The sequence below is a fragment of the Corvus moneduloides genome, chromosome 7 (genome assembly GCF_009650955.1).
Source record: "Corvus moneduloides isolate bCorMon1 chromosome 7, bCorMon1.pri, whole genome shotgun sequence".
NCBI lineage: Eukaryota > Metazoa > Chordata > Aves > Passeriformes > Corvidae > Corvus > Corvus moneduloides.
The window spans coordinates 22,934,919-22,958,006 of record NC_045482.1 but is presented as its reverse complement, the minus strand read 5'-3'; the positions used below and the strand labels follow the sequence as shown (position 1 = coordinate 22,958,006).

General features: G+C 41.5%; 1 protein-coding gene across 4 annotated transcripts in view; it reads right to left on the bottom strand.

The window, feature by feature from the left end:
* Positions 1 to 23,088, bottom strand: part of RBMS1 (RNA binding motif single stranded interacting protein 1) — a 147,397-nt gene that overhangs the window by 86,207 nt on the left and 38,102 nt on the right. The window contains exon 1 of one of the 4 annotated variants that reach the window (XM_032115273.1): positions 8,316 to 8,579. The exons of the other annotated variants lie outside the window; for them this stretch is intronic. Coding sequence (XP_031971164.1) covers positions 8,316 to 8,378 — 63 coding nt within the window. The 5' untranslated portion in view covers positions 8,379 to 8,579. Of the gene's footprint in view, positions 1 to 8,315; positions 8,580 to 23,088 lie in introns of those variants that run through there. 4 annotated transcript variants of the gene reach the window in all.

Below are 23,088 nucleotides of genomic sequence, written 5' to 3'. Positions count from 1 at the left end.
CTCAATGCTGAATAAAAGCCAAAAAATGCCCCTGTTTCAAAGGTTAGTTGCTAAGCAATTGCATTTAATACCTATCTCAAATGGTTTTTCCAAATTACGCAGAAGTAGTTTAAAATAAGCACAAGTACTATCATAATGAGGATCATGCAAGCCAAATAGATTGGGTGGAATAATATTAAAGCAATTTAAACACCATTTGATTCTGCTGAATGTGAGTTTAACACCAGCCCCACAATATACCAGCTATTCAGCTCAGGTTTCTCATTGGGGAAATTCAGAAGCCTTCTGGTTCTCTGTCTCAATAAGCACTTATTGATGTCAGCAGTCTCACCCCATGCAGTGGCACCACTGGCTATGGAAATACGCACTGGCATAAGCAAGAGTCTTAAAATTCAGACCCACAATTTTAGAACTCTTCTTGAACTCGTCTGGAAGACAGACCACTAAACACTTCAAAGAATCTTGTCTGCTGATGGTTGCTTTCATAGCAGACAGAAATCCGTGGAACTGTGTGCCAGCTCTACCAGAGCCCAGGTTTACCCAGTGTGGCTGCAGCTTTCCTGGGCTTGCAGGAGGCACATCCCTGGCCCGAGCATGGCCACCCTGTCCCTCCTCTCCACAGCACAGCCACAGTGGGCAGAGTTAACACAGAGCTGTACTGTATGTTACTTCTACACTACAAGCTTCAAAGAGTTTCATGCTGTAATAGGTTATTTAAAACCTTAGCTAAGTGATTTGCTAAGCTAAGCCAGAACAACACACATGCATGGAGCAATACAAGCAGTTCCAAATGGGTCACCGTGGTCATGCTCAAAGGTGGGCACACAGGTGACATGCAGCTGCCAGTCACCTGCAGCAGCTCGAGTGACAGGGTCTCCCCCATTCCCACAGTAGCCCACCAAAATATCTGTTGCACAACTGTTTAAAACATTGTTGGCAAATTATACACATAGGCAGAAGGGAAAGAAAAACATCACAAGACTTGAAATTCCTTCATAGCATGAGATCTCCTTTGCAACACACCAACCATCTCTTCAGTGCTCAGCTGAAGAGCACTCCAAAGCCTGGGCAGGCAGCATTGCACCTGGGGATGCCCAAGAGACATCACTGCTTCCAAAGCAGGAAAAAACAACCTATGGTCTGGTGAAAGAAGGCTGAGTGAAAGAGGCATCGCCAACTTACAAAATAAAAAGCAGTATCTTCCTCTTACCCTTTAAGTGGGTTAAGTACAAATAAAATATGGAACCTTAAATCAGAGTCTCTTCTCCAAACTCAAGGTGAAAGCGTTGGACAATAACCAGTCTCCCTGAGAAAACTGAGGTCATATGCCTCATGCCTGCATACAAGGTAGAGGAAACTTCCAGGTCCTGTAGCACTAATTTATTTGGGTTTTTTTTCATTTCTTTGTTTTAAGAATTCTGTATTTTTATTTGTGGACACATTAACAAGGATCTGCATTTGATTTTACCCTTGCCTGCCTGGTGTTTGGAGTGATTTTGGACTGTTGCAGTGGCACAAGCACAACCTGATAAAGTTTCTGTGGGTCAAGTAAACCTTAAAGCAGGATTGTGAATCACCTCAGAGTAGCCAAGCACCTGTGAACACTGCTTCAGATTTTCACAGATAACTGGATACTCCTTCACCAAGTTGCAGCAGCCTTCCTGGGAGCTGGTAACACCAAAGGCATGAGAAGTGCCCTACAGTGACTAACAATCCTGGGAAAAGCTCCCTTGTAACGCTCATCCAAACTCACACCTGAATCCTTAGATTTCGCTCCTCAAGCACAGCAAAAATGGAAGCGCCATACACACACCTGGAATATCCTAAAGGACTGGATTCTAACACTGTTATGCTGTAGTACCCAAAAGACAGAATATATGAGCTGTAGTTAACCTAAGGACTCATGTTTCCACTTTACTGAACAAAGCACCATATGGTCAAGGAGATTCGGATATAAAAGGGCAGAAAACAATAGAAGGTAAGAAAAGAAATAAATCCCCACCTAAGCAGAGAAAAACCCACACAATCAGGTGTGAAAGTGCCATTGCCAATAACAGACACCATCAAGAGACAGAATCAACGGTGAAATAAAGTTACATATATTTAGTTGCCCTAAAGAAGCATTTCCTTTCACAAGCAGGTAAGCATCAGACTAGACTAAGTTTGATGCTCGTCTTGCCCTGGTGTTTCTGCTGTTCTTAACAGAGGAAAATGAAGCCCAAATGAAGGTCCCCAGAACAATGTGTTGTTTGTTTCCACTGCAACCTCACAAAGTTCTACAATTCTATCAAATAAGTAAATTCTAAATACCCGCTCTATTTGACACATCATTGTTCTACAGCAGAATACTTTAAACAAATAAGACACACACCAGTGATTTCCTAAACAATTATAGTTAAGCATACAACATGGCTTTTATGAGGACACATGAACAAAAAGGTATTATTATAAATTATATTATTATATATTTGTACATTTTTGTAATTGCCAGTTTTTTTGCAACATGCCCTAGAGCTGATATATCCTTATACTACATCATAAGTTCAAAAAAAGACATTTTTTAAATGTTGCAACTATATTTTTGTTTTGAAGAGCTTGTAAGACTTCAAAATACTTACTAGATATTTTTAAGCCAATGCATCTTAGTGCACAGGTTAAGTCTTGAAATTGGTACAGAGTTTTACTGTTAAAAATCAATTTACATTAACAGTAATAAAAGTTACTAAGTTTAAACTCCTAGAAATAAACTAACTCAAACTGCCACAAATCTAGTTATCTTGAATTTGTTTAAAGCAATCTCTCACCAGCATTCAATTACTTCAGCTGCAGTTTAAAACTACGTTGTGAGTCAATGCACACAGCTGCAACTACACTGCCTTAACTGCAGTCTCTTGAGGGAAACAGCTAAAGCTGTGCTAATCACGGTAACCAGCCCTTACAGCACATGATTTTTTTGTTGTGTGTATGTTTCCTAAGTTGCTGGGTTAGGAGGCTTGTGCTTATCCAGCCCATGGTTCCTCTCCTCGTTTCTCCTCTATTTCTAACTTATCCCTTCCCTTTCCTGTTGCATCAGGAAGCTGCAAATACAGTGGCTTCTGCAGGGCTGTTATAATTACCACAGTACACTGCAATTCTGAAACGTATGCAAAATAACTCACAATTACTTCAACACAGCTCGAGAACTTTCAAATGTGCTTCTGTTGGCTTTCTAGAAAACTTCTGACCAACACTTCTTCCAAGATCAAAACCTCTCCATGCACCTCTTCACTAGGACTACAGATTTATAAGCCTTCACACTGTCTCCCAAGTAAGGTGTTTTAAAACAACTGGTTGTAGAAAAGGAGAAAAGCATTCATAAGAAGCTGGAAACAGATCCACGAGGGAAAACCACTAGGGGTTCCTAGTCCCCGTTGACTTCTTTTGTCACATGCCATCTTGTGCAACCACAACTTTAAAAGGGGGGAAAAAATGCAGACCAAAAGAGATATAATGTCAAATGATCATTATTTTTATTTACTTGGTTGCAGCACTGTGCGGATGTTTTAGGAGCCAACTCAAGCTCTCAGGAAAGGATTTTCCCCTCCCTTCCTTCCTTCCCCTCTCCTCCCTGCCAGCAGTTACAGTTTAAAGGATCTAACCCTTCTGAAATGTGTTAACTCAAGCAATTTTTTTAACAGTTGGAAGTTTCAGGGGAAAAAAATGAACCCAAAACAAAACAGCAGATGTTCAATACACAGACTTCTATCTTCCCTTCCATGTGAAACTAAACGGCAAAGACACGTACTTTAAACAGTAACATTTCCAAAGACATAAAAATATATGGTTCACCCTGTTAGAAATACTAAACAAAAACTTCAAATTGCCAAATACTGATAAGACAATCATATCACTTTTTGCAATCTGTAACATCATGCCTGAACAAGATAAGGTGTTTCCTTTTATTTCTTTCATTCACGTTTTGGTGCAAGTATAGAAACCCACTCACTGAGTAGTCTTGCTCCCTTGAGAATAAAGCAGAACTTCATAAACAATCTTATAGATGGACTTCAAAAATTAGTCAGTACTTAATGCAGGAGTTTGGCTTTGTGAAACCCAGGCAGACCGTTTAACATTGTATACAATGTAAAGGGAAACAGAGTCTGTCACATCAAGACAGTGATACAAAATTACAATTCTTATAGTTCTGAGAGAAAGAAACAAAAAGAAACTAAGCCCATTTATTTCTGTAACCAAAGATGTCTGTTCAATCTTAGGCACCTCAGCCTCCCCCTGCCGCAGCATCACCCATCCACGCAGGAGGCGTCGTGTCAAATCCCTCTGGGCACAGACTGCTCCATGAAGCTGCATGTTTTGAGTTATGACCATGCCCAGGTCTTGCAAGTTTAATGAGGTTCCTTCTCACACACACAGACACCACACACAGCGCCAACTGGGAAATAATAAAGTAGGATTACAGGTGTAGCTTCTTGATAGGTTAAACCTATAGATAGAGTGAAGGGCTAATCTACATTTTTAACCTGAGATTGGCAAAAACTTTATTCATTTAACCATCATTAGAAACCCACCTTAACCTTCAATTTTTAAAAAACCCAACCTTCGACACAACACTTGATATTAACAGAGCTGCATGAAAAGATTGATCAAAAGCTTTGTCTGTCTCTCCATACACAGGCCAAACATCAAATCAGTGTTAAATTCCTCACATGCAGCTACACCCAGTTAATCTTCTTGAAAGCATGAAACTATGTAAATCTCCTTATGCTGTCGAGATAAACATTACACTCATCAAAATGTAACAAGAACCACTGTTACTGGGCAAAGCTGTTAAAAGGCATAGACACCGGGCTGAGCACCCAGGCTGTGCTGGTAGGACCCTGCACTCACCTCCTTCCCAGGCCTCCAGAGCTGCTTCTGGCTTCCTCTTCGAGAAACCTGAGAGCAGAGGAACCTCCCTGCACAAAGTGATTTAAAATCCCTAATCAAATAGCTGGAGTAGCTCTGTAGATTCAAGGAGCAGATGGCAGGAGAAAGCCTAATTTTCCATTTACGATAATTTTACAGAGTGTAGAAATATTTACTTCAGAGGAGCGCCTCCCAATTTACATGAGAATAACAAAAGTGGGAGGAGGGACAGAGAATCATCTCGTTCTCAACAAACCAAGAGCTAAAAAAGCCTGTATTAAGCAGTAGAGTGTATGTCATTTTGTTTCCTTTTCATTACGGATGCACACATGTGCATTCTTTGCACAGCTCAAGTAACCTTGATAGTAAAAATATTAGCTTACACCTACCTTTTTCAGACAGGATGTATGGCTATGAGCGTTGTGATAGGTTATTACTGCAGATACTGTGTAGCTTTCATTCTTTAACAAGACCTACATCTGCATTTCATATTATTTCTCAGATGAGCTGTCACTCATTTAAGCAACATCTCAATTTTAAGCCTGGTAGGAGTATTTTTAATATGCCTGTCTGCCCATAACGCAGGAAATCCTTTTGAGCAGAGACCACATTTTAGTATTCTTATAAGTACTCTGAAAGAGACAAGATGATCAGGCGCCACCGAATCAAATCTGACCTGAAATTGAGAATGCTGACTGGCTCCTACATGCCTGAGTTGCACGTAGATAGAGTGTAGATACAACAGGTAACAAACATAATACTATTAGCACAGATTTGTTTATAAAACAAAACGTAGTTATTTGGGAAAACAAAAAGAGTATGGGTAAAGATCTGAACCTACTCTACCTATATGGCATTTTGTGAATGTTTGAAATTAAGGTAGAAAACCACATTATAATACAATGCCTTAAAAATAAATCAGGAGAGTGTCACCTTGCCTTTTTTCAGTTAATCACTCATTTTTTTCAACTTATAGAGTCTGCTATAGACTCTTAAAAATGAAACAGGATAGTATTAAACATGAACTGTTCTTTTATTATTCTCGTACGTATGAAAATAGCAACACACACATATAAGCTACTCAAAATATTTTAATTTCTAAGTTACATAAAATTTTTCAGCTTCACATACCACACACTGTTAGCATAGGAAATCCAGTTACTCATTTGAGGGACATTAGTTGACAACTTTTCCTGCACTAACAGTCACTAGGGTCTCAGGCTAAAGCACAGCTACAATGCAATTGTCTGAATATGGGTTACACCGAGCACACAGAGACTTAATCTGAACTTTTCTTAATTACCAAGGGTTGAAAAATTAGGCTTGCAGTGCTCTTCAGCACTGTTTGACATCAGCTTACCCCTGCAGGTGAAGGCTGAGTGAAAGGGAGATCAGAAAGCCAATCGTTAATCGACATTAGTCTACATGAATGAAGTTAATAGGAGTTTTCCATGGACTTAACTGGAGAAAAGCACAGATCCTGGCTCCTTATGTAGGAAGTGTTTGAGCAGAGAATAGCTACACACTAACAAAAGAAACCTTTGGTACCCAGGGTCTTAAGCCCACATAATACCCCTGTATTCATTTCTTTCTCTCCCTATTGGGAAAAAAGGGTCTGTTTGTTTTTCTGATTCAGTCGGCCCTTTTAGCTCTTTGAATCTAAGGAGTGCACTGTGAAAAGAAGAGCATCTTATCAGCCTGCTCCAGACCAGCAGGCAAACTCACATCTGCACACAAAACACAGCCCTGCCAGCACGAGGCCTGGCCCCGTTGCCCTCGGCTCCTGCCAACACCCCGCCCCGCACCCGACACACTGCACAGCCACCCAAGGGGCCTTCCTTGATTAATGGTCCTCGCAGGGAGAGCACGAAATAGTATCGGATGAACTGCTTCATTTATAAAGTATGCAGGAGCACCAAACAAGATGATCAGCATGGGCGTATCCAGGACATTTATTAACAATAAACCAAAACCAGCACACACAATAAGCATGTTTTGTTACATATGGACTTGAACATTTTGAGTACAACATGCAAAGATAACTCCATGCACTGCTGGGCAGCATCTGCAGAGCACTGCTGAGATAACATATCAGTGATTCTTATCAAAAAGATATTTCTATAAAATAACAGGGAGAAAGGAAATAGCAATTTTTTCTTAAGCTTTAAGAAAATATGAGACCCTAACTTTCACTGTCATGCAGGTTAGCCACACAGATCATGTGTCATCCCAACAATGCACCAAGGGTTCAAAATTTCCAAGCCTATGTCCTCATTATTTATATGAAACCCTTCACTGTGTGCAGCAGTGATATCTGATTTCCTATTTCTACCCTTAATGCATTCTGACCCCGAGCAAAATAGAACAAACTTCCCCATTATTGCTGACTGAACCCGTCAAATTACTTGTTTCAGCTACTAAGTGCAGCAGACACGGAAGGATTTTTTTCTCACCTGGAAAGAAGCCTGCCATAGTATTTTTGGCATGCTTTGTCAAGCCGGGAGCTTGTCAGTGACCTCTACTCTATTTACCCTCTGGCACACACACAGAGCATGCTTTCCCACTAACTTAAAAAGTAAGTATTTTTCTTTTTTTATTTAATCAAAGAGTCAATGAAAAATAATACCCTAAGCAGTAAATAATGTAAGGTTAATACCAACATTGCGTCTTGTGTGTATAAAAATGCAGCCAAAGACAAACGGTCCAGCAAGGTTGTAACACAACTATTTCAAATATTTTATTTCCAGCAACTAAACAAACAAACAAAGAAATACCTCTTTCAGTACAGCTCCATAGATGCGAGTGTTCCGAGCTTATCAGAGCGATCTCTCTGCCCATAAAATGTCACAGGGTCCCCCTGTGCCCTCCCCGGGGAAAGCTGGGGCGCGCCCGAGGGGCGGCGGAGGTTTTCTGGAGGGTTATTTGAAAGAAAAAACGCGCCCAGATCCCCTCGCTTATTTTACGCCGAGTGAAAAACATCCAGCCCCAAGTTTCGCTGTTGCGACACCGGGTCCTTTCTAACATGTTGCCGAGCCCGCCGGGGCCGGCACCCGCCCGGCCCCAGCGGCCGCCCCGCACCGCCCCGCACGCCCCGCGAAGGTGACCCGGCGGCGGCCGCCCCGGCACTCGCCAAGGTCACGGCGCGGCTTTTACGAAAGGGTAAAAAAAAAAAAACAAAAACAAAAACAAAAAAAAAAAAAAAAACACAAAACAAAAAAAACCCAAAAAAACCCACCACCTAATTAAAAAGGAGAAGAGAGTTTCTTTCTGCAAATCCCAGCTCTCGAGAAGCGAGAAGGCTGCAAGCTGCAACTCAGGCCAGTCGCCACCCCTCTCCCCACTCCTCCCCCAGCACCTCGGGGCTGCGGGGGGGAACGTGGGGGAGCCACAAATCCACACAACCCCTCCCTTACCTGCTTCCTATAGGGGGTCCGACTGCCGCCCGCCGCGCTGCTGTTGCTGCTGGGGAAGATCATCGCCCCGCCTGATCCCCCGCTCCCCCTCAGGATGGGGAGCAACTTTGGCGGCCGCCGGGCTGCGGCGCGGCGGGGCTGCAGGGCGCTCTCCGCCTCCGTGCCTTCTCCGCCGGCTGCGGCTCCTCGAACCCTCCGCTCGGCCCCCGCCCCGCCCGGCCCCGCTCCGCGCCGACCCTATCCCGCGGCGGCCGCCCAGGCTGCCATCCACGGGCCCCCGCTGACCGCCGCCGGCTGCCCCAGCCCAGCCCGGCCCGGCCCCACCTCCCGCCGGCCTCAACCACCGCCCAGCAGAGGGAGGGAGCGGGCGGGGAAGCGCCGAGCCGCGGCGGGGAAGCGCGGAGCGGGCGCGGTGCTCGCGCCCCGCCCCGTCCTGCGCGGGGAGGGGGGCGCGGAGCGGGGCGCGGCGCCAGGGGAGGCGCGGAGCGGGGCGGCGGGCGCGGACTCCCCCGCGCCGCGCAATGGTTGCGCCTGAGAGGGGGGCGGCGGGCCCGCGTGCCGCGCATTCCGCCGCGGGGCGCGCCCGGCGGGGTCCCGACCCCCGAGCGGCTGGAGCGGGACATCCCGCGGCGCCCCGGCTGGAGCGGGGACAGCCGCGTTTGGTGCGCTCCCCAACTGCGGGGCTGACCGCTCCGAGGCGATAAACACTGCGGGCTTTAACTCTCTTAAGTTTTTCTTGACTAGGGATGAGGAGGGGGGAGGAACATCCGGTCACAGCCCTCTCCAGTGCCTCAAGGCAGCATTTGGGAAGCAAGGGGAAATTCTTAGTTTCTTCACAAAATTTAGGCCTAGGAAATGTTAGAGTTCTTAGGCTATAAGACTGGGACACGCAGAGACAAGGAGTTCCCAACTTCACTCGCTAGTAGTCTGCACTATTTACATTACTATATTTACATTACCCACTGATGTTGACAATCTAGTTTCTAAGAAAGTCCAGAGCTATAGCTCAGTCAGGCCACTGACTGATCAGTGACACTGCAGAAGAACTTCTGTCACAGACATGCATCATCAGGCACCTTTTGGTTTCTCTTCCTCTTTCTGACAATACAGTGGCCCCAACCCTGTACACCCCAACATGTCCACAGGAAACAGCTGGGAAGAAACAGAAAATTGTCAGGTACTTCATTACTGTAAGGCCAAATAACATCTGACAATGCTAGTATTTACAAAACCACATTACCTTCAATTACTTCCCCAGAAATAATCTCTTAAGTATTTTGGTATCCTAATATATTGCTACCACGGATCAGAGCCCATCTGAATAGAGTACAATAGGAAAGCAACAACGCTTGGCAGAACTACATTCTGCATAATTTTCCTTTTTCTCCCTCTTTCAAGTCCTAAAATGGATCTCATTCAGTTTGGCCTTGATTTGATAACACAAGTTTAAGGTCTGCTAGTACTGGATGAAAAGCACTGCAGCCACATGGTGATCGCTGGCACTGGAAAACATTTGATGGAAATAAATTGTACTGACAGACTTTGTGTCAGATCAGGTACTGTCTGTCTGTACTAGCCTAACTTCACGCTGGGTCACGGAAGATTTGTATTCCCACTGGCATGAAGGTAGCACATTAATGCTAGGATAAATTCAGATTCCCTGGTCTGGTTAAAGCCTCATGCCTGCTTTACAACAACATCAGTTGGCATCAATACTGAAAGAGCAACAGTTCAGCAACTGATTCTGGGTGAAACCTTTTTTTTTTTTTTTTTCTCTGATCAGGTTAATTTTCTTCCAGATCATTTCCTTTGTTGGGTTCAGCATGTGGCTGTGCTGCTGCTTGTGCCAGCGTAATGGAGGAGGTAGCAGTGAGCAAAAATAGGCAGGGGCAACAGGGTGGATACTAGTGCTTGTTTTGGCAGCAGTATCAGATTATATTGGCTTAATACATTCATGTACCTGTGGCTTAATTTGACAGAAGTGTAGCTATGTGCTCATGCCTTCCTGAGATGTACCTCACACAGCAGTCAATCTGGGCTCTGGTCTTACTTATTTCAGCCCCTTGGTCACAGATGCCACAATCAGACTCAGTGCCGAAGCACCCTCTTAAAGCAGTACAAACTGCAACAGTGACAGGCTACTTCTCCTGCTCAGATCTCTATTCCCAACTGAAAAACAAGAAAAATATTTTCTGGACAGTGTTGCAGTCACTCCAAAAGGGTGACAAAGCTTATGTCTGCTCCACCTACGGGAGGGCTTTGTTAGCTGGAGATGCGTTTAGTGACCACACCTTCCCCTCGCAGGGAAAAGCTTTTCAAAAGCCATCAATCATCCCTTGCTTCCTTTCCTCTCCTCTTCCTGCCCCATCCCCCAGGGAAGAGGCTGGAGGGATGTAAACACTATATGCTCGATTGGGTCTCAGTCACTGTCATACCAGGGGAGGCTCTCAAGAATATTCCAAAGCAGTATCTGAAACGCTGCCGTCTTGCCCTCTCTGCTGTCTCATGTCCCAAGGCTTCCCGCGATTTGGACACGGTTTCCCTCTCTTAGATTCAGTATGTGGCACGTTTCTCTCTCTTACCAGTACTTTCTTTCCTAACATATTAGGAAAACACGCAACAACGAATATAATCCTGTAGACATCTACTAGATCACAATCTAACAGTATCTGATTATTTATTTTTGTTAAGGAAAAACTCATTACAGAATTTTCTGGGAAGAAAACTTGATGTAATTTCCGAAGTGTTAATGTGCCTATTAACATTATTTGTTCTTTTTAAAAGGCTTGAGTGCTCTGTCTCCATTTTTGTCTCAAACAGGGAAATAGCTGGCTTCCAATAGGTTAGACAAGGTTTTCAAGAATACAGAGCCAGACTCCTTACAGCAGTGTGTCTGGAGAGAAAGGGACAGCAAAGCTAAATCGAAACAAGAGAGTTTCTGACTGGACACCAGGACAGCCAGGCATTGCTCTGAGAGGTTGTGCACTCTCCATTCTTGAGCATTTTCAAGACCAGAATTCATACAGCCCAAAGCAACCTGACCTGATCTTTTTGCTGATGCTGCTTTGGGCTGGAGGTTGGACTAGAGATCCCCTGAGGTCCCTTCCAATCTGAACCTATGCTCATATGAAAAAGCTGCTTTGTTCTTACTCCAGAACATAGGCAAAATTATTTCTGTGTAAAACCCAGTATTTGAGATTATGTTGATAAAGCTCAAGATAATTGCCTGGACTTTTCAGTACTTGTGCAGTGATATATCGGTTCAAGTACTGTCAACAATTCTACATATTTTCTGAGATGCAAGAAGCATGCCTTGTTTGAAAAGAACAGTGTCAGTCTTACTGACTTAGCAATGCCAAAACTGAGATGCCTAATCTATAAAATATATACAAATATGATCATAAGAATAATATTTTCAAGTACTTTGTTATTAACTGCACGCAACAGGTGTGAACAGACTTGCAGGTAGCAAGGCATTTGCTGCTTGCAGTTACAAATGAGCAATTCATTTTGATCCTGAGGGAAAAAGGTGACCACAGGGTCTAAGAGCGCCTCTATAAATCATTCAGAGCTTCTTTAAATTACCCAGAGTTGCTTATTCAGAAAAAAAAAGGATAACTTATGAGCACCTCTGGTGCATTTTGGAAATACAATGTAGCAATTTACATGTTCTGTTTTGTTTGCTTGCTTGTAGGTTTGCAGAGAGATGGTGTAAATACAGAAAGAAAGACTTGTCTGGAAACCTGGAGACAACTGAAAGTACTCAAGAATCTTTCCAGTAGACTGCAAAACTAAGTCATTATTTTAAAAACAGTTCTGTGCATTTAAGCTGCTACTTTACCATTTCTGTTCTAAATCAAATTCATGGCTTCCTTTACTTATCTCAAAATTCAACCAAAGTAGCTATTTCCCCTCAGGGCATTTAGTGCCTCTGTAGGACAGATGGTCTCTCAGCCCTCGATCTGCTCTAAATGGGAAACTTACAGTCTATTGCAAACCCCTGTGAGTCCTGACTGGATCTCCTGAATTTCCTTACAACTCTGCTCTCCTGATCACTTCAGGGTCGTCTGAAGACCCACTACTGGAAAAGTGACTGTGGATACCTCATTTCCCCACCCTGAGGGTACCTACGAGATTTTCATCACAATGCTCCGTTCCCTGAGCATCCATCCTCTCATCACACCTGGTCATATCCAGAAAGACAGAAACCAGAGGAGGCAGAAAGCTGAGCCACAACAATGCAAAAATACTTTAAAATACCCTATGCAAGCCAAGGAAACAGTATGCAGGGCTGAACTATGAAAGATATCAAGCATTTCCTGTAATGTGTTAATAAAGGGATATGTGAAGCTGAGTATCATACAGAAGCAGATTTTTAATTTTAGCCTTAAATTCATCTATTAGAACTGAAAGTATCAAAAGAATTTCCAACAGCCAAAGAACAGAGTAAACTCCATTGCATGGGAAGCTCCTTTAGAAATAAGTTATCTCACAATTAATTGTTTTTACTTAAGTATTCCAATACGCAGGTAATGAAAAAAATCTGTATCTTGCTAAGTGAGGATGAGGAGGAGAGGTCAGTAAAAATGGGACATAGTAATGATGTGAACATGCCGAACACTTTATATATAAAATCTTCTTTAATTTTTTTTTTTCATTAGAGAAAGAAAATTATTATGAAACTGCAGAAGTATATGATCTGCTAAGAGGGAGGTATTGTATACACAATGAGAAGCTGTTGTTTAAGAATGCAGTATGCAAAATAATCACATGAATATATTCAACAGTAAGAAAAGGATCTTCATGATGATCTGAAGAGGGAAAACAAATAATCTTTTCCAGCTGTACCATTTCAAATACTGGTACTAAAGTACCAAATTACTTATACTCTACAGTAGAATGTGAAAAAAATGCCGTATTATCACTCATTATAAAATACATGTGCACAACCACTATAATAGATTTTTTTTATCTGAACACCACATCAGCTCATTCTCTCTGGGAGCCCTCCAACCTGTCTCTGATTTTTTCATCACCTCTACTGCAGAGGTTTTTCCCTTATATCCAACAGCTCGCTGTGAAAAAAGAGCAGTCCTCTGTTCCTGCAGCACTCACAGAATGCGTCCGCTATGGCCAGTGGGGCTGCACCTCCAATGACATGCTTTGACTCCTATTCATTTTGGCTTGCTGTTCATTCCTTCCATGCTTCCTTAAATGTTCTTGGACAGATTCTTAGTATAAATTGCACAATTATACATAATTGTTGCCATTCCCTCACTGATGACTGGTGTTAAGAACATGAACATAGTGAGCAACACAATCTCTTGTTAATGCCATGCCATGCCAGCATTTTATATTATGGAAAATACTATATATTACTTGAAAGCCACGACAAGATACTTCCTTATAGAAGCATTTCCACTGTCAAACAAATCCCCTTCCTAAATATACCCTGTATATTCTGGGAAGCACAAGAATGAAACATAATTACTGTAAAGGATTACTACGTAAAAGAAATTTAAGGTGGCTGCTCATAATCAGTAATTAAAACACAGGTCAAAATCCAATCCTCATTTGTGGAATGAACTGAAATGACTCTTAAAGATCTCATTTCTGCCATTAGTCTGATAATATTGCCAGACACTTGTTTGAAACTATAAAGCAGTCAAAGTGTGTAAACACATGCTGAATATATTGTAGAATAAAATAATAAAGTCTATCCAAAATGACAAAGCATATTGCTTTTTCTGCTTTGTTATTAACTATGTAGAAAGTTCATCAACATTATATTGAACCATATTTATTTTTTAACAGAGACTACTAAGAATAGCTTGCTCTTTTGACATGCTTTTTTGACTGTGTATTTTTACATTTTTTGCAGAATAAATTTATGGAAGAGAAGAAGAAAGCAAAAGTATTAGCTAAGTATTTTCTAGGAAACAATGATTCCATGCAGCTATTTGATTTTTATATATTTGCATATTTACATTTTAATACAGATATTAATAAAAGAAGCAAAATCTGGAAATACACAAACATTTTTTCTAAAACTTCAGTTTGTGGGGTCCTAAAGCAGAGTTATATATTCTGGTTTTTAAACAGAAAAGAGGCTCTTCCTAGCCACAATATGTTCAGTTTTGGTGTGCTGGGTTTCCTTGGATGACATTATCCATCATATTGACCAGGTTGGAATGGTTACTATTTTATCAGAATTTTAGAAATAAGAAAGAAAAGAAATTATAAGACTCCTACAATTAAAATATGTTTAAAGATTGAGAACAGTTAATGACAATGAAAAGATAAATCACTGCACAATGGTTAGAGTGGAAGATCTGACCACAAATCGGCCAGACATAAATTTTATTCCTTTGTGTGTTGTTTTCTTGGTATTTAAGGGAAAGAAATAGCTTCAGATTTGTCAGTGCACTGCTGTTATAGAAAAAAAAAAGAATTCAGCCTCTTGCCTGGTCTTTAAACATCTATAAATAGGGACATACATTCTGAAGCCTTGAACAAAACAGGCACTACTTGCATTGTAAGCAGATTTGGTTGTAATGCAATGAGGAGCAGGCAGGAATCATAACACACATGGAAAAAAAGGAAGAAGACAGAGAAAGTTATGTGTGATATGATACATCAAAAAGGTGGAGTTGTCATCACTCGTGCAAAATCAGGCTTCTACACTCAAGCATGGGCTTGAAGAATACCTGAGGAAAAGCCAGAGTAGGTCCTGTTCTGCAAAGCTCTGCTGCAGACAGCAGGCACACTGGCAGCAGCAATGAGCCAGACTGGGGACTGTGTACAGTAAGTGTATACATGTGGGTACCTTGGAACAAAACCACAAAACACCACTCTTTCCAAACAATGTTGCTGTCCTAAGATGACTCTTCTTGCTTTTTTTTTTCCTTCCCCTGAAATGAAGAAGTCCTGTCGTGTTTGTTCGACAAATACAGTAGCCAAGTGAAGAACTGACAGCTCTACCCACTGACAAGCACTGTGCACATTTTTCCTGTCCTCACACACTTTCCTGTCAATTAACCTCATTTCTGACCTGCAAATGTCTTTACAGTGCTCCAACTCCCCTGAGTACACCATCAACACTGTACCGGCTCTCTGGGGTCCATTTACATCATCTCGGCTGGAGTGTGAGAAACTAATTTCCATATAGATTTCAAAGGGGCATATAAATTTTATCTGTTTCAAAATTACAGCCTTTACCCTCCATGTTTGTTTTATAATCACATATAAACAGAAAGATGTTTGTTTATAATGCACAATCTGATTTTAATGACCTAATTTAGAGTACAAAGTGAAGAAACAAAGTAGTGTGTCAGAAGTTAAGCAAACGTTCAATAATGAGCCTTAATCTTATCTCATTTTCAATATCTTTAAAATAAAAATATCCACGAAAACCTTGATAGAATTGTTCCTGAAGTACCTGGAATACCTTACATCTCTGAGAGGCATTATGGATTTCCGTCTGCCAAAGAAGCTGTAAATTGTATTTTTCCTCAAAAAGTACATGCTCTACCCCTCTAAGTTTTGAAACTGTGTACTTGCTACATCTGCAGCACCTCCACAACATCAATATAACACAGAACAAAATGATCAACAGATACATCTTCAGAATAAGAAAATTCTTCCTCCCATGTAAATTCAGTGCTCATAAAGGTCATCTGGCTCATGGTCATAGCAATGAAAGACCTCCACCATCAAGGCACTCAGCATTGGCAGTGGAAGGTTTCTCACGTGCCAGTAACCTGCAGAGCCCACTCTCAGAGGTGAAAGAAGGTTGTAGCTCCTGCTGATGCAGCCCTTCCCCAAAGGGCTATAGCATCCTGAAGGTGTAGAGTGTAGGGATGCATCACAGATGAGTGAAAAGCAGGAGCTGAACACCAAGGCCACCTTTTGACACACTGTATATCCATCAGCTGCAAACAGGGGGTTCCTGCCACTTCTGCTCTGAGCTAAACTAGCAACCAAATGCATTGCTACCCCAAGTCTGTGTCTTCACAGTCAGCATTTGAGTTTCTGTAATTTTAAATTCAGATACAATCTGAATATTTATGTTCAGTAATCAGTAAATTAATCAAGATGGCTAGGACAATTTATTTCAGGTAGTAACTCATAGACTTATTTACTAATGTTCCATACTAAGTGTCATGGGCTGCTGGCAGCAGCACAAATCATGGTGGGAAAATATTTTATCGCATCATAATTAAGCTTTACATTTATTTAGGTAAATAGATTCTTAGAGTTGTTTCCAACACATGCTCTTGAGTTGGATTCCAAGTATTTATCAGATACTGCACAACCATATTTCACAGGTCTGCTCACCAATATCAATTCACATAAATCAAAGATAAAACCTGGAATGAAATCCTGGTCTGATGTCTGATCAATAGGAGATTTACCAGCAGGTCCCAGATTTCACCCAGAATGAAAGCACTTACATTGTGCTTTTGTGACTTACTGAGTTTATTCCTCAATATATTTAATGCTCAGAGATGCTGAAAAGGAAGAAAACTTCTAGTCCTCTCCCCCCTCCTGGCTCTGAGCTTCATGGTTACGAGCCCTTTGCTTAATCCACTGTTTCTTTTGCTTACTGATTCAAGTCACTAACCCAGCAGCTTTTCTTTCTGCTATGGCAGGGAGTTGAGTTGGGTCACTGAGGTGTCTAGCAAGACCATCACAAGTTAAGTGGCAGGAGCACACAGCTGGGGGAAGGCAAGGTGGGAAAGTGCACGTCCCTCCTGGGAGGAGGCTGGGTGGCTTCGCTCAGTCTAGGGCTCCCTCATGGAATTTGACTTGAAACATTTTCACTGACAACCATTTTTTAAACAATACATTTCCAGTCATATTCCAGAAAAGTGAAGTTATTGCAACAACCAGACCCCAGACATGTTATGCAGATGCACTGCAAGTGAGGTGGGTGAGCGAGTTCAGATAACACAAGAATTAGGCTGAACTTTCGCCCCCAGTTCCAGTGTTCTTTGAAGTTCTTCACTGCCTTGGCAACTTCTTCCCCTATCTTCCACTATTGCAGCTCTTGTCAGAGGCTCTGCATAGTCAGGATTTTCTCCATTCTGGGATGTTCAAAAAGAATTTTGCACTAAGCTCCTCAGGGACCAGATCTTCACAATGTTTCCGTGCTTGCAAGTACAGCTTGCTACACTCATTTCTCTGGGAGCAAAACTCCCAGCTGTGTTTGCTGAATGGGGCTCTAAGACAAAAATTATTTCAGCAAATGGCTACGGGAACTTTCTATGAGTACTTACTAGGAGGAAACAGATGATCTTCTTCTAGCAGGAATTAAATTTGGATAATTTTCTCAATAGTATTTTAACATGTATCTGTGAATATATGCCCATGCATATATATCAGGCTTTTGCTACTTATCCATCAAAACCACAGGTAAACAACTGCCCACTTCAGGGCCTGGTCCAGTTGTCCCCTAATATAATCCATAAGTACATAATGAAGACAACAGGGCACTATCATAATATTGCTTTTGACCCCAAGACACAATTTACCATTCACTATTCTAAAGATCATTGAAAAGTTCTCATGTAAATATTTGTTTACTTAATTACAGATGGAGCTTTGTTGTATTTTTCAAATTTTTCTGTCAGATATAGTATTCAACCTAGTTAGCTGAACTCCAGTCCAAAACACCATGTGACTGTATTTGGTGAAGTACACAAAAATGTGCTTGGACAAACAGAATGCTTCTGGAGACCCACAGATACCATTGCTCTAGAACACAGGCTTAGGTACTCCAGAAGCAAGGAAAGGGTAATGACTTGGAAAGGCAAACATGCCTGCTTCTTATACCTCTGTATAAGAAGATACCTCTAGTGTAATCAGTTACTTTACAGCAGACAGTCTCATTACTATAAATTGCAACTAGAGGCACTTTTGCCTTGCAAAGGAATTCATAAAAACATGTCAGATCATGTCAGCTGAGATGTTACATAAATCACATTCTGCACTAAGTGAAAAAATACATTTTGCGTCCAAGGAATTTCAGATTGTTTTCTGAGTAGAGCCCACTGTTTCACAACTCAAGAAGAATTTTCATCAGAATTACAGACATCACTTAAGAGACATGAAAGTTGAAAATCTAAATATGCCTAAATGCTTCCATTTTAATCCCCCTGTTCATTATATTTCCACTAAAGTTGCTACTTCGTTCCACAAAAGGGTTGTCCCCAACAGTGCCTCAGACTGTGTAAGCACACCCTTAACTTCTGTGCTTGCATGTATGGAAGTGACATTACCCAGAGAAAAGGAGTGTTCTAAAATCAACTACAAATGTAATGACAGCAGGTATGAGTGAAGAAAAATCCTTACGTTGAAATACTAACTTCAACTGCTCTTGCCACCAGAAACTAACTCCCAACTTTTTCTGACACTAGGAGGTCTTTGATTTTCTTAAATCTGATTCAGTAGTCGGTAACTTGAAAAAGAATAAACGTTTTTTTCCTTGAGACAGCATGCAATATCACAGTTCATGGGAGTAAATCATGTAGGCACATGATTTTGCAGGAACTAAGCCAGAGTGAAAAAAAGACAAGAGAGCTGCATTAATCCCTTGGTGACTATATTCAGTAGGCTAAGCATTGGTTTCACCAGCGGATTTGACCAAATTGTTCTTTCTTCATTCTCACAGAATGGAAAAAAAAAATACGAGAAGCTAACCCTTCAAGATAGAAATTACTTAAACTGCAAAATAAAAGTCCAGTTTGCATCTTCATTAAAAAAAATTAAACAATAATATTACATATTTTGTATCAAAATATATAATATCTGGCCACAAATCAGCCTAAGCAGAATCACAAAAAACAACTCATGTTGAGCTTCCTTGCTGTAGTTTTTACTAATGTCATTGTAGGATACAAAAAACCCCTGTTTATTTCCACTAAAAAAATCAGGTTAAGTCTTTGAAATGTCACCAATGTTGACGACCTTTAATTTTTTAACAAAACAAAAGGCAGTCTTAAATTAACTAAAAGGTTAATTCTAGAATGTATTACCATAACATTTCCATTTAAAACAGTACATCCTCTTATAATCTATATTTTAGATTCCTCAACTACACTTGGTTTAAATACTTAAAATTGTCTAATTACTGATTTTCTATTATGTTTGGCTGATACAACTCGAGTTGAATCAAAACTGTGCTAGAACTCCTTTGTTAAAATACTAAACCAGCCAGGCAATGTGCCTCTCATTAACTACCAGCTAGTTCTTGACTGACACTGTCGATTGCCTGCGAGGCAGCTCACCCTACAATGGAAATTATTTTATGGTATCTACCTGTGGATCTCAGTTTGTGCTGGACTACTCCTCCTCCTCCTTCTTGCTTCTTTCATGAACTGTAAACTATAAAGTAAATATATGGAGGGAAGAGGGGGGGAGAACCCTGCCTTTTCAAGCTGAGAAACTCCAGACTTCAGAAGACAGATAGTATTTAATACTATTTACTGCACCACTGTAATTATTTGGTAGTTGATCAAACTAATAAACACACCCTTTGGCAGAATGGGGATTTGGGACTACTTGAATAGATGTGAGCTCCTTTTCTTCACTGAGACTTCAGTTGTAGCAGGCCTGATTTAAGAGATGTCTCTCCCTGCCATAGCATTCCCTCTCCACATCCATGCCAGCCACTTATTCCACCCTTCAAAGCAGACATTACCACACTTCTTAGCTGGACTGAATCAACTGCCTTATGCGGGTGTGCTATGAAGTGGAAAAGAAAACTGATACAGTTTAAATCTGTAGATATACATATATATTTTTTCCTAATTCTAGTTCTTTCCTAATTTCTTAGTCCTGATCTAGAGAGCAGCTGTGACACATAACAGGATCGGCTAGACCTGGGAAAAGAGGCAGAACTTCTAAATCCCACCCAACTGCCAAGGGAACAGCAAAATGAAGATGCAGTCTGACTGCAGAGTCCTGACCAGCCTCAAAACTGAAAGTAAGCAGTTACTCGGGAGTTTACGTAGCTGCACATAAAATGTTCTCATTTTGAGAGACATTCGCAAACACAGAATGTCCTTAGTTTTGTCTTCAGATCTCAAAGAAACTTGCAAATGAAATAATCTCTGTTTAAAACCATGTTTCAGTGAAAGACACTATGCTATACTATGTGCATGGAAACAAACTAATAAAGTTCCATAAAGAGAAGGAAAATTGTGTGATTTATTAATCTGAATATCAGTGGTTTAAAAAACAATGTGGAGATGTTGCTCATTTAGCAAAAAGCTTAGGTTCACAAATTTCCTCATGTGTAGGGCAAATCTTTCTTCAACAGCTGAAATCATGGTTACAGTAACTTCCTATTCAGTCATTTCCTTAATTAAACCATTGAACTTTAATGTGAAACGCAGCCATTACAAAACCAGAAAGGAATCTGAACAATAACAATCCAGTCAAATGGGCAGCGCAATAAGCAACAGCAATGTCAAGAACATTGGCTGGCACGTTTTGGTTGGAATCAAGGATGCTGTGATTCCCTGAGATATTAAATCAACTTCAAGTAAGCTCTGCGCTGGATCAAAGCTGCACGAGCTGCATGATACGATGCAGTGAAAACTTGGCACGAATGGGCTCTTTGGTAAAGGTTACTTAAAAAACAAACTGTATGTCATCTTTTTCCCAAATTTTTGAAAGGTGACAGTCCGGCAATAGCAATGCCTCATCATAGTCTCAAACATCTGTCCTGCTCTGAAACTGAAGATTACCCAAATGGATGCATTTTTTAGTCCCTTTTTGCCTCCCTTCTACTCCAACCCTGCAGTCCCCAGTGGTGCCCAAAAGGTCAATGTTCTCATTTTAAGCATGCTCTTTCCCTTGGACAGTCACTACATTTACGCCTGTCTTTGCCTCCTACAAATGGTCCAAATGCCCCAGACAGCTAAAAGCCAACACCTGGGAGTGACCACTGCTCTACCCAGGGCACTGCCTGCTGCATCAGTGACACTGAGTCTGTTCCTTGAGCAGAGCCAGAAACCCTGGCTGGCTGCAGCACTGTGACACTGCCTGCATTCAGCGAATGGGGCACCAGTGCAGAAAGCCACAAGGAGTTCCAGGCAGGATCCAGGTACCCCTGTGCCTCCACAATTGCACTGTGCACTCTGGCTCAGCAGCAGAAAAGCAGCTCATGTGTGCTCCTACCTGACCTGGGCCACATTTGCACAGCCAAACAGTTCCACCAGGCACAGATCTGGCCACAGTATTAGGTTTTGATAGTATGCAATACTATTAGCTCTTTCCCGTTGCCCAGACAGCAATAACTTTGTGGGTCTCTAGTTACACAGGCAGCTCACACTCTGGGTAGGTGCGAAGGGTCACAGAGTCACTGCAGGGAAGAGCATAATCTGTTTTCCAGGAGGCTTTAGGTGTTGGGGCATAGTGCCTTCTTGAAGATGCAAGGCCACTAGCCAATCTAAACACACAGCATCTTAGTTTCTGAGGCATCAATAGGTCATTAAAAAGTAAACAAAAGAAAAAGTTTACAGAACAAATGCTATCAAAATTCTGGTGCCCACTATCTAGAATATAGATATGCTTAGAGAAAACCTTACATTTGATCAGGATAGTTTTGACTAGGATAACCAAAGACTTTACAAAATAATTGTAAATACGCATACACTGCCTTTTTTTTTTTTTCTTGCATGTTTTACACCCCTTAACTCAAAAGTGAAAGGCACGTTAGATGTGTGGAACCAACTGACCCAGTGGATCCCATACTTGGGTTATACTTACAACTTTAAATTGGACACAATGTTTAATTGTTAAGTGTAAATCTCATTGCAGAGATTGATACTCAGTGCACTAGGCACACAAAAATTTGTAATTTTTCCAGGAGAATTGGTACCACCATACCTCCAAGAATTCTTAGTTAAAAAACCAAACAGACAAAACCTCAGTTAAGAGACTACTTTTAAGACACTGATCTGTTTGGGCTGTGGAATAAGACACAATGGTGTTCTCTTCTCTGCCTCAAACAGGACTCTTCTAAATGTTTCTCCTAGCTAATTTTGTTCTTAATTGGAAAAAATAAATCCATAAAGATAAAAATCAAAAAATCCCTTAATTATGCATTTTAAAGTGCATGTTGTCTGCAGTCTGATCCAGCTCCCAGACAGTGGGATTTTTTTTTTCCGTGTATTCAACAGGAATGATGGGTATCATGTTGCTAACTTCAACGCTGCAATCTGATTTGCACAGGCCAGCTCAAGTGGAGAGTTACTGAAATCAGCTGGATTCTTTTACGGTACAAGATAACAGTGTACAGATAACGCTGAAGACCGAGGGCTAGGCCTAGAGCCTGCTGATTTCTCTAACTGGCTGCACCAAATACCAACAGAGCCTCCCTGGCTCTGCCAGCAGAGCTCTGCACAGGAGCAGGCGGTGCCCCAGCACATGCTGCAGGGCCCAGCCTTCACCTTATGCTGCAAATGCCCTGCGGTGGAGTGCTCAGGGTAAACAGAAATCCTGTTTTCACAGGTGTCAATCCAAAGTGACTTTTTGGACCAGTTTACAAAACCCAGTGGGGAATGAATCCTGGATTTCCCTGTTGCTAGGTGCTCGTAAAACACCGCCAGTCTTGATGAGCTCGTAATTAAGTTATAATAGCCATCATAAAGTTGCAAAATTCCTATATACTAGATAAGACCATAATCCTGCTGGATGATATAAAGATAACCAACCACTTTTTCCTTGAAATTAAACATAAATGTGATGATGTTTTCTAACATGC